The sequence below is a fragment of the Mesitornis unicolor genome, unplaced genomic scaffold (assembly GCF_000695765.1).
Source record: "Mesitornis unicolor isolate BGI_N332 unplaced genomic scaffold, ASM69576v1 scaffold1949, whole genome shotgun sequence".
Taxonomy (NCBI): Eukaryota; Metazoa; Chordata; class Aves; order Mesitornithiformes; family Mesitornithidae; genus Mesitornis; species Mesitornis unicolor.
This window is the reverse complement of record NW_010207833.1, coordinates 78,723-91,041: the sequence shown is the minus strand read 5'-3', so window position 1 is coordinate 91,041 and position 12,319 is coordinate 78,723. Positions and strand designations below refer to the sequence as shown.

Sequence of the window (12,319 nt, the reverse complement as noted above, 5' to 3'; positions counted from 1 at the left end):
GGAGGAGGACCGGGGAAATACCATTCCAGCGTGGGGCTTCTGCCTTCAGATGCCACCTAAATGGCACTATATAATACTATCGTCTCTTCCATGCAGCTGGCTTGCTTTCTTTTCTCCACCAGTTTACTTGTCTGTGCACAGGATGGGCACTGGAAGCTGCATCCAAGGTCGTGTTGCTTTGTGGCTGGGACCGGGAGCGAGCAAATAGCAGCATTGGAACTGTATGGGCTGGGACTCATGGAAGGTGGCTGCAGAGAGGGGACAGGAGCTCTGCTTGGGTTCCCACTTTGGGTCCTGGATCTCTAAGAGCAGCATGTACTTTTTTCCTGGGGCTGACTGTTCATTTAGTACTGGCGATGATGGTGCACGTACAGCTGAGCTCATCTGGTGGTGGTTGGTTTTAGTGGGCAGATCTTTCATTCACTCTTACAGAAGTCTAAAATGGTTTTGAGTTTATAAGTCTGTGTTGTGATATGTAGCACCACTTCCTCATAAATTCTGAATGTTGGCTTTTTGTGTCAACTCTGGAGTAGACATCTGGTGTTGTCTAAATTTTGCTCCCTAAGTAGTGTTTGGTAAGGTCAGCGGCTCTGCCTCCGTGCTGATGTCTCTGTTTCTCAATGTTATTTCAGTAAATAACAATTCAGAGCTAGCAGAAGTGTTTCCCTGCTTCCTTTCTGTCCAGCACAGTGTGTTGTCTCAGGTGATTCAGGCGGAGTCCCCTAACAGGAAAGACACAACATTTTTGCGTGGACAGCAGTGACACCCATTGCTGTTTGATGGAAACGCTTTGGCAGTGAACTGATTGTGGGGACCAGTCTGAAACTCCAAAGGGCCTGATAGGGGATGTGTGGTAGGTTCTGGCCTGTCTGCCTGCTGCATTATGGACCTTCTGTGAAGAGCCTTGAGCTTGATTTTTCTGGCCCGATGAGCCAGATGGATGCGTGAATACCTTTTTTGGGTTGTTTTGTTTTGTGTTTCCGAGTAGAAATGTGGCCGAGCGCTCACTGTTCAAGTGGAAATGTGGTGTGCAAGTGAAAACCTGGTGAACAAAACACAAAGCTCTACCATCCCATTTATATGCAAGTTGACTTTTTGTCTCCTGCTTACCTGTTATTTCTCTGTAAGATAGGTTGTGTGGTGGCGTTTTCAAAATTGAACTGTAACACCTTTATTTTAAGACAGGAATTCCAGATGGTTTTGGAGGCAAATCCATCCTTTGATAGTAAGTGTCCTACTAAATCTCAAATCCTTAGAAGATGTGATTTTATTCTTTGGTGCTGAAATAAAGTCAGTGATGTATGTAGTTTAAAATCTGACCTATGGTCAGAGCCCAAAACCTCGTTAGCAGTCCTTCATCGCTGACCTCAGACACCAGCCGTCCATAGCAGCTCCCTGTCTGCTGGAGCACATCTGGGCTGATGTGGAGCTCAAAGCAGATGCAGACCCTTCTGCAGGGTAGGGAGAAAAGGAATTGACTTTTTGGGTGCATATGCCAGCCTTCATTTAGCCTCCTAAGGAAAGTAACCCTAAAATTACATTCTGCACAGCTGCAAATTAAAGCCCCATTGCAGTGTTAATCACGTTATGCTGATGTGCCATATGGATCATTTCAACATTGGAAATGCTTGAAATTAATTGTTCTTGAAAATGTTGTTTAATAAAACACGTATTTAGTGTTTCACTGTTTAATATGGTAACTCTTTGATAGTCTGGACCAGAGGGGACACTTGGCAGCGCTTTGGGAGCAATTGCGCAGTTGGTTTTCCTGCTTTCTGGTGTCGGGTCTGCTTTCACTGTTTGAATCTATCACAGCACGTGAACCTGTTGCCACGGGTTACTGCTTGCGTATTTCCAAAACTCTGCAATCTATTTACTCTGCAATCAATATGAGGTCTGAATAAATTTTTAAAAATTACGTTACATTTTAATTACATTACATTTTTTGAAATACTGTATTTAACTTTGTACCTCTACCTCCTAGTGAACCCTTAAGCGGAATGTATATGTTCTTACAACGTGTGTTTTATTTATATCGTATATAATGCAGTGTAGAACCAAAAGAGGAAGGAAATTTATGAAGGCTGCACCACAGAAGAGATGGGGGAGGGAGAATGAAAGGAAGAAAAGCTATTTTGTTCTGCCTGTAGTGTTTCTGACCAAGCAAACACAACACACTGAAAGCTATGGTGGAATTGGTGGTTTGTTTTAGGTTGTTGCGGTTTTTTTCCCCCCTTTTTTCCCAGTACAAGAGATTCAACAGAGTGCCTGAGTTTTGAAAATTCATGGGAGGGGAAACTGTTAGTGTGCTTGAGATGGCGAGCACATTTGCAAAAATGAAGCGTGAGCTGTGCATCCTGTTTGGTAACAAGGAAGCGGTAAAGTTTTGTGAGCTGCTCCGTTTGTTAACACGTCTGCTACGGCCGTAGAAATACAAAATAGAAGCCCGTCATTTTTCTTTAGCGTACAGCAGCTTGCTTTGGTGTAACAAATACTTTGGGACTGTACTGGTGCAGTTTATAAAGGATGGTGAAGGAATGGATGCTCCTTGTTCTGCACTGAGCGCTTGGATTTTGTTCCCAGTTTAGGATAAAGAAGATGGAGATTTATCCTCCCGTTTTTTCCCTCTCTTTCCTTAGTACCTCCTAAGCCTGTCCATCTCAAACCTGGGCAGGAAAGAATTCCCCCTGCACCTTCTCGGCCTTTGCCAGCTGATCCCAAGTCGTCGAGGAGCTTTGCCCCTGGAGAGGAGGAAATACCGATATCAGCAGGAGTCAACACGCTCATCGAGAAATTTGAAAGTATTAGGTAAGTATGGCTTTGTGAGATCTGCTCTAATCCCTCTTTTCTGCTTTTTAAAATATATAATATAGAAACTTCTCTCAGGATGTTTTATACTGGAAATGCAAAACTTGAATGACTACACAGTGATTCTTGTTATTTTTTTTAATTAAAAAATGTATTTCAGCAACTTTTCGTTTGTAACATACGATTGTTTTTAAGGAGCTTAAAATCTGCTGAGTTTGGTAAGTGCTTTACCAGAAACAATTAACCCAGAGTCTGCTTTCAGTAAGCTGATGTAGTGTTGGGATTGGTTTTTGCATTATAGGAACTTGATTATTGTGATATAAAATAATTGAGGTTTTGGTCTAAGATTCAGTAAACATCACACATACAGTTTGCTTGCTTCTTGGAGGCAGGGGACAGTTGTATCGCAACGTACTGTGAAACAATGTCATGGAGAACAGCGTTTCCTCTGAAATTGCGTCTGTAAGAGATGCTAAATAGGATAAAATATGTGTATTTCACTGTAAAACCAGCTCATCTTACAAACACATGAAAACTCTCTCTGAAGACCAAATCTGCCTGATGGAGCCAAGTGATTTTTTGGTAAAGAGGGAGATGGAGGCAGAGGCACTGTGCTGTGCCTTGGAGTGTGTTATCACCTGGGTGAATCTGCTAAGGTGTTTTTTGAAAAGAATATATAGTGCCTTCTTGTGCTCCAAAAACATCCCCTCTTGGGCAGAAAATACCTTGCCCCAAAGGCTTTGTTCTGTTGAAGAACATGAGTTCCTGTTTAAACGAACCCACAACCGAATGCTGCTTTTTTAAATGACGAATCCTCCCTCCCCAAACGTTCAGACCAGGCTGTTCTTCAAGGCAACGAGGGGAGTGTTAGAAGCCCATTTCAGTAAAACTCATTGCTAGGGATGGTGCGTTTTTATCCAGAATTGTTGGGAGAATATTAACACAGCAATGTGCAGACCCTTGCCTCCTAGGATTGTAAGGGGGATGCAAGAAATACAACTTGAATCAAACTATAATCAGGCCCTCTCTCTTTTGAGGCCACTTTTGAAACCTCTGAGTGTTTAATATGAATGACTGTGGTGTTTTCTCTTCACCTGCAGGCAACCTGTACATATTCTTCAAAGAAACCAGCTGAATTTAGCTCTAAAGATGGAACCCGGCCTGGACTCATCCAAACAGCTGAGCTCATGTGACTGCGACGTGGTGGCTTCCAGTGGCTCTTCCACAAATGAGAAAAGTGAACAGGATGAAAATGAGCCAGACATACCATGCAGCACGGATCTAGCTAACACAGACATCATGAAAGCTAAAGAGCTAAGCATAGGCGATAGCAAAAGTCATGAAGACTGTACTGCGGTGACTGTGAGCAAAGAGCCCTCTGCAGAGCTTGGCAATAAGGACTCGACTGCAGAACTGAACAGTAATGGGAAAATTCCCAACAGAGACAGTGGCATCGACAGTCCTTCTTGTAGCTTGGCAGGGGAAACTTTCCCCAGCGAAGATGGGGCAGAGCAGAAGAAGCCCAGTGTGGCTGGGAACCCAGGCGAGATGGAACCTGACAAAAAGGGCACCAAAGCTTCCTCTGCGGAGCAGAAGAGAGACTCCACGCAGGATGAAGACAGTGACATTGACGAAGGGAGCAGCGAGGAACAGGAGACAGCGGAAGTGCCAAAGTTAGAGTATTTGGATGTAAACAAGGTAAGGTAGTTTGTTCCTTACTATGAAGTGTTATGAAACCAGTTCCTCACTCTGGCCAGAGATCCCTTGCACCACTTTCATACGCTGTTTGGGTCTTTTTGTTTGGTTGGTTTTACGTCAAAGGATCACAACCATCATTACAACTTCCTGCTCGATGCAGGTTGTAACTTGTTCCTGACCTAGATACTATCTTTTAGAAAGGCTCCAAGGCTTAATTTAAAAGGTTACATATAACAGAATCCATTATAGCCAGAGGCAAGTTGATAAAATTTAAATGCTTTTGTTGGTAAAGACTTGCACTTTGTGTTTCTTATTTGGATTTGTCTAGGTTCAGCTTCTCGTTGTTAGATCGTGGTGTTTTCAGTGGGGCTCCATGATGTACAGGGTCAGGGTCTTGCGTCCTAGCAGGCCATGCTTGATGGGCATCTCTTCTAACAGTAATTTATCTTTTTTTACACAAAGCCTATTCTGGTGTGACTACTTTTGAGTGCAGAGAAGTTGTTTTGAGGGTGTAGATATCAAATTCAGGAAACTGTAGCTAGAAGATATTTTCCTTGAATCCAGAGTAATGTAGTCCGGGCTGTTGTGTACTTGCTGCAGCTGTACAAGATTAATGACAGATTATTTTCATTATCTGTTTATCAAGACAGTTATTTTTAGAAATAGTGATGATAGGATGGGTTAGATTTTTCCAAAAAAGAAAACAGAAGATGCTTTTAGCAAAGTGTCTGCAAAATATTCCACTTCTTGTCTGGTGAGGGTTTTTGTTTGTGTTTTAGGGTGTTTGGGGCCTTTTTCTCCCCGCTTCCCCCCATCCCCCGTCAGCCATCATGTCAGTGAAGTTAATATACTTTTGGGTTTTTTAAAGAACATGATGAGCACGAGTAACTAATGAACTGTACTGTTCACACCTCAGTTTGTGAAAATTGGGTGGTTCTGTTGAAATCACCAAATATATCCTGGTCTGTGTATGTCAAGAGCTTGTCCTTTGGGAATTGTGTCAGTTAAAACTCACTCAGTAGCGTCTGAGTGAGATCGGCCAGTGACGATTGAAGAGTGATGAAGATTGTATGTGATGTGCAAGAAGTTCTGTCTCTCAGAGCTGACAAGTACAGTTTCAGAGTACAGCTAATGCTCTGTGGTGTCCCCTGTTTTTCCAAGAACAGAAGACAGCCTGATGGGGTGGGCAAGCATACCTACAGGAAGGTATGAAAAAGCCCCAGACTTTCTCTACAAGTGCATTGCTTTATGCTGCCATTCTTCCTGCTGCTCTATGTTAAGCTCAGCCCAGTGTGACTGGAGTCAACAGTTCATGCCGTTCAGACGCTGCCTTTGTAGCCTGAGACTCTCCCATAATTCAGGACAACATTGAGGAGCTGGAGCGTGTCCAGCGAAGGGCAATGAAGCTGGTCTAGAGCATAGAATCATAGGATGGTTTGGGTTGGAAGGGACCTTAAAGCCCCCCCAGTCCACCGCCTGCCATGGGCAGGGACACCTCCACCAGCCCTGGTTGCTCAAAGCCCTGTCCCACCTGGCCTTGAACACTTCCAGGGATGAGGCATCCACAACTTCCCTGGACAACCTGTTCTAAATAAGCATAAATCTTAGGAGAAGGGGCTGAGAGAGCTGGGGGGGTTCAGTCTGGAGAAGAGGAGGCTGAGGGGGGGTAGACCTTATCACCCTCTGCAACTCCCTGAAAGAACAGGGTAGGGAGTGGGGGTCGGTCTCTTCTCTCAAGTAACAAGCCATAGGATGAAAGGAAATGGCCTCAAGTTGCACCAGAGAAGGATTAGATTGGATATTGGGAAAAATTTCTTCCCCAGAAGGGTTATCAGGGACTGGAAGGGGCTGCTCAGGGCAGTGGTGGAGTCACCCTTTAACATGACACTGGTCAGTGGGATGTGGAAAGGATCCTGCAGACTAGGAAGCAATGAGAGCTGTGTGAATCAGATCTGCCTGGCCAAATCCAACTGCTTTCTGTAGATGGGGAGGACGTGATCTCACCTCTTTACCACTCTGCAGTCCCACCTGGCAGCTGGGGTGTGTTCAGGAGGAGGAACCCGTCAGGCTGTCCCACCTCCTTGAGAGCCAGTGAGTACACCCTTGCCTTGGCACCGTGTACATCGGACACGACTGCCTGTCATGGTTTACTGGGACAGGATTTTAGAGTCTGTAAGGGCTACAGTGCTCTATTTTATGGGAACAAAGTGATCAGACATTTGTTACAGTTTTTGGCCAGCACTGGTATGTGATGAAGGCCTTCAGTGGACTTGAGATAGGCTGGAAGTAGTGGAAACCCAGGGCAGTTGACCCCAAGCTGACCCTGGGCTGACCAGTTGTTATTAATCCAGGCCATAAATGTCATATTCACTGTAAATTGGGGATTTTGCTGGGGATGACACTTCTTCTTCCCTCTTCCTTCTTCCCTCTCCCATGGCTGACATCTCAAGAGGGACTTGTCCACCATCCTACCCCTGAGGCCTGCTCCCCCACAATACTGGCTGAGTGTAACTCTGTGTACTTTATACTAATACTGTTATTAATATTATGTATTATTATTTTATTAAATCTGTTTTCACGCCCTGTGAAATACTTGAATTAATTTATATTCATAATATATATGTATGTGCATGTGTGCAACTGAAATATTATTTAAAAGATTAGTTGCAACGTGCCAGCAAGAAAATAATGCATTAAATTACAAAATCTTTAATCTGGTAATTGAATTACTGTTGGGAGTGGAAGTGTAGTGTCAAACCAACTGTGACAAACTCAAGCAGAAGACTTTACCTTATGATTAAGAAGTGCTTTGCTGACAAATACCAATGTTCTGTAAGAAATCAGAGGTTTGAAGGCTGTTTTATGTGTCTTGCTCCTTAGGTTAAGTACCCATATAGTATGGAATAGTGCTCATAAAACAGAGTTATGGGGTCATACTTCTTTGTAGCATGCTTGGTGAATTTATAAGAGAGAGATCTCCAGAGGAAGACTTTTTTTGGTTTCTTGTGCTACTCTTCTTCCTAAAGCGCATTTACGTGATGTGCTTCAGGTTCTCCTTTGCATTTTGAGTTGATTTCACCTTCAAAAAGCCATTTTTGACACTGACCGAGCTACACTAAGTTAGCTTGATTTTGCAGCTACACAGAGGGGGGAGGCTCAGAGATTCGCTGCCTCTTCTGTAGCGTAAGGATTGCGCCTTCTTCTGGGGCTGCACGTGCTAAGCCAAGTTCTGTGTTAGGTGTCCCTATCGTCCTCTTGCTCTGCCCTTTGATTCTGTTACAGATCTGGGACACTCTGGACTCGAGGTTAGGGTAACTGTAGCTTCCAGCCAGTGCGGTTCAAAGTTGACTTCCTCAGTGGTTTGAAGTTCACATCACCCTTGAGAAAACTGGTAATTAGCCAGAAAACAAGGTACCTGCCCCATTTGGAGGAAGAGACAGTTTGGTTGGCAACAGCTGCTGGTGTGGAAGCTGGGGAGACCCCAGCTCCTGCAAAAAGCTTTGTCTCAGGAGCCAGTGGCTTTTTCCTGCTTCCCCATTCCTATCCCTGGTGCCAGGCCTCGCAGCTGCACGGTGGAGGTAACCAGCGCCCTCATTAAACATGCGCGTTTCCAGAAAGCTTTGTTGGAGGAGGATGCATGAGAAGTACAGCTGCAGAAGGATTTAATGTGGCTCAGGAACTTCGAGGATATCAAGTTGAGGCTCATGAATAAACATAAGTAGGAAAAAAACCCACAGGTTTGCTCTTTTCTTCTCTGATTTTCTACTTCAGATATCTCTCCATCCACCACCCATCTCCGATTTTCTACTTCAGATAGCCCTCCATTTCACACCCCAAGGCTAGTGAAGCACCACCGCCTGATGTACAACTCACGTTGTTTTATTTAGTCTGGGTTTAGCTCTGCAGTGAGATGTGGCTTCCTTCGGGAGTCTGCAGCATGGTCTAACAGGTCTCATATTAGCACACAATTACTGGAGTATGTTTTAAAATCTCAGGAGTGGCTTACTGGGATTTCCAGTTACCTTTTATCAAGATGAACAAAGGGAGATGATTAGTTTTGATAGCGTCTCAGAAAATGTCAGGAGCTCCAAGAACTGAGGCCTGTTAGCTGTGATGATTGCAATAAAAAAGAACGAACTGACATGAAAATGAGACAGAGGGGCTGTGCTGCTGTGTAGTCACATACCCAAGGCTTCTGCCAGCTGCCTGGGAACAACGGAGTGATGCTTCTGCGATGGCTAACGCTTCTTCATATCTTTTTATTTAGATATTTTTCACTAAGAGTAATGTGTGCTCATTAGTAATCACCAAAAAATGCCTTTCTTCATCTGTCCAGCTTCCTGCTGGGTAAAATAGTAATGATGAAGTCAATCCCACACGGGCCTCATCCAGTCGCTGACACGTGTGGCCATTCTGCCTGTACATAACTGGAATTTCGCTTTTGAATTCGTTGTACAGGTTGTGTTGGAAAATGTGGCCTGCAGTCCTGCAAGTCAGACCTTTGGGTAAGATTATCTCCACGTACATTCTGAAAAGAAAAAAAATTGCATAGGCCAGTGTCTTAGTCATGATGCTGATTAAGAGATATGAGATATGTTCTCATTACCTTTTTTTTTTAGAATACTCTAAGGAAAAGGAGGTCTCAATACAATGAAGATCAAGCATAGAATAACATTTTCATATTGTTTTCAGCATTTTTCAGTAGGAAGTTGTCTGTAATCTTTCTGAGATTTTCTGTGTTTTTGTAGGGAACACTAGTGGGGTTTTAAAGCATAACCCTATACAATTTTAACCTAAGCTATATCCCAGCAGCTTTCTTGCAAGATTTGCTGAAAGGCTTTTGTGATAGAGATGCTAACTGAATGTGGTTGTGCACAACTAGTTGTTTGATAAACGGTTGCTGCAGGGTGTTGCCCAGGTGTTTTCGTATCAAGCTCTTGTTTTTTTACTTTTAAACTATCATTTCAAATGTGCTTTTCATGCTAGCCAGGTCAGTCAGTGACTCCATGGCCCAGGTGTGCATGGCCGGCACCCAGCCAGGTCAGTGGGTGGGTTTGCAGGAACCAGTGATGGACTTGGGGCCACTTGCACAAATCGGCTCAGCATGTGCCATTCCCCCATTTATATCTGGGATTGGGGTATTTGAGGTACAGAAGTATTCCCACCATGGATGTGAATCTGCCCTTTATGAGAAGCTGGTTCTGTTTCTTTTCAGGCTGATGTTTCCTTTTTCCTTAAAATGTTTTATGGACAGTTACAGCTGGAAATGAATTTTTGGAACTTGCACAAAGAAGTGAAAGAATCACAGAACCACAGCATGGTCTGGGTGGGAAGGGACCTCAGAGCTCCCCTGAGTCACCTCCACCAGCCCAGGCTGCTCACAGCCCCGTCCAACCTGGCCTTGGGCACTGCCAGGGAGGGGACACCCACAGCTTCCCTGGGCAACCTGAGCCAGTGCTCACCACCCTCACAGGGAAGAATTTCTTCCTAATGTCACATCTAAATCTTCCCTCTTTCAGTTTGAAACCATCACCCCTCATCCTATCACTCCATGCCCTTGTAAACAGTCCCACCTCAGCTTTTGTGCATTGCGCGACTGTTGCTTTGAGCACCAGAGCAGGCGTCCTGTGTCGTGAAGTCAGCACCTACCACTTCCCTTTTCTCCTCTTGCCTGTCACCCCGCCAGCTGTGCTGTGTTTCAACACGACTCTGTAGCTGCGCAGTTGTAATGCGTGGCTGTGGAGGACAGTCACAGCGTGCCGCGGCCGTGCCGAGCAGTCAGCCAGCACACTGGGCAAACAGGAGTGAAATATAGCAACAGGTACCAAACAGCCTCAAATCAAATCATAGGAGGTTCCATGTGAACATGAGGAAAAACTTTTTTACTGTGAGGGTGACAGAGCATGGCCCAGGCTGCCCAGAGAGGTTGTGGAGTCTCCTTCTCTGGAGACGTCCAAAACCCACCTGGATGTGTTCCTGTGTGACCTGGTCTGGTGATCCTGCTCTGGCAGGGGTTGGACTGGATGAACTTTCTAGGACCCTTCCAACTCCTCACGTTCTGTGATTTACCTGGGGTGGAAGACAAATATTTTACATTTCTGTGTCATTTATGTGCCTTGTAAATGGCATGTTGTTTATCCGGGGCTTTGCTAATAAGGTTAAATATCCTTCACTGGTGTGACATAGAGACTTAAATAAGACTGTTATGTAGGAAATACAATCCACATTTGAGTTCGAAAATTTGTTTTACTTTTCCTTTAGAAACACAGATTATGAAATATCTTGTCCCTATGAACTGAATAATGGCTCAGGCTCTGTTAATGCTTTCCTGCCATGGCGCAAAATAAGGTTAGAAGAATGGGACTGTCTCACATATAATTAATCTTCTATTTCATTTTAAAAAAATATGTCCATTGAAAGGCAAATGTGTTGCAAATTAGTCCAGAAAACCATGCCTATCTCTCCCACTGGCAGAGACAGCGACTGAAGATAGAGTTGCTCTTTAAAACCAAGCTCAAGCTGAGAGTCTGTTCAGCCGTTGTTTGGCATTTAAGCAGATGTCAGCAAGTTTTTTTTGAAATATAAACTGTGTTGCAGATGGTGAAGGTCAGGAGGTTGAAAAGAGCCTGCGCTATGTAAAGATTTACTTCTGTGAACCAATATATTTGGTTGGAAATAATTATTTTTCACATTCTGAATTCAAACAAATCACAACAGCTCTTGGTGGCTGGCGTGCTGGCATGGTTATGTCAGTGCCTTTCATTCAGGCGCTCTTCTGCACCCAGCGAAACTGGCAAATAAATTCTTTCTTAGTGAGAGATCCTCGTAGTTACTGGAATTTGAATGGCCAGCAACGCGTTTCATTATAAGCTGTAATATGTTGTCTTTGCTTGTAACAAGTGCAAAGGTTTGTTGTGCTATCATTTTCCCCACCCTAAATATTAATATATATCACATGAATGAGTGGAGCAGGATGTTGTGTAGCATGTTAGAATAGCTTAAAAAGAGTATTTGAGTTTGCTTGAAATAATTTGAGCAGTGGGGTAGGCAGAATATGTGTCAAAGCTTTATTCATGGTGTGGCTGCCCATCTCCGGGTTTGAGCCTAGAGAGGGATTGCTTTGAAGGCAGACTGGGCCAGAAAAGCCAGAAAAATCCAGATCCAGACAAATCTGGAAAAGCCATTCACCTTCCTTCAATTAATATTGATATCGTGGGGCTGTGGGTACTTCATGCTGAGTGATACCTCATTGCACGTAGGACAACTGTGAGTCTGCTTTGTTTGAACTCCTGGCTTTGAAAAGTCTTTGAGGTGTTTCAGTTCTGTGGCAGTTTGCCTCACTGTGTGTGGGGGTCTCTTTAAATTTTTCACAACTTTGTTTAGAAACAAAAGGCGATGGTGTTGAAGAAGCTTAGAGGACATTTAATTGACATTTTCTGACAGTCTGATGGCGGCCAGCAAGGTGATGGCTGGAAATGCCAGCCACAAAGAAACAGCCATTTGGGCTAGAACACGGCGGTGATGGTGAGGGCCCTGAGTGCGTCCTGAGCTGGGAACAGCCCCACGTGTGTGACAGACTTTTCCTTCCATGGACTTGTCCGGGGTTTTTGAGAGCCTGCGGGAAGGTTCACCATCTCGAGAAAGCAGCTCTTGTTCTTGAAGCAGCACCTCGCTAACTTTATTTGATGCTTTTTAGTTTTCCCATGGAAGAAGCAGTGAATAACTGCACCCATTTGAGGCTCTCTGTTAATCATTTGTACATCTCTCTTACCTTCATCACACTTCTGGGGTTTTTTCCAGATGCAGCCCAGTA

The 12,319-nt window shown here is 44.2% G+C and overlaps 1 protein-coding gene across 1 annotated transcript in view; it reads left to right on the top strand.

The window, feature by feature from the left end:
* FGD3 (FYVE, RhoGEF and PH domain containing 3) overlaps positions 1-12,319 on the top strand; it is a 52,432-nt gene that overhangs the window by 3,477 nt on the left and 36,636 nt on the right. The window contains exons 2-3 of the mRNA XM_010192255.1: positions 2,640-2,808; positions 3,909-4,506. Of these exons, the coding sequence (XP_010190557.1) occupies positions 2,640-2,808; positions 3,909-4,506 (767 nt within the window). The remainder of the gene's footprint in view (positions 1-2,639; positions 2,809-3,908; positions 4,507-12,319) is intronic.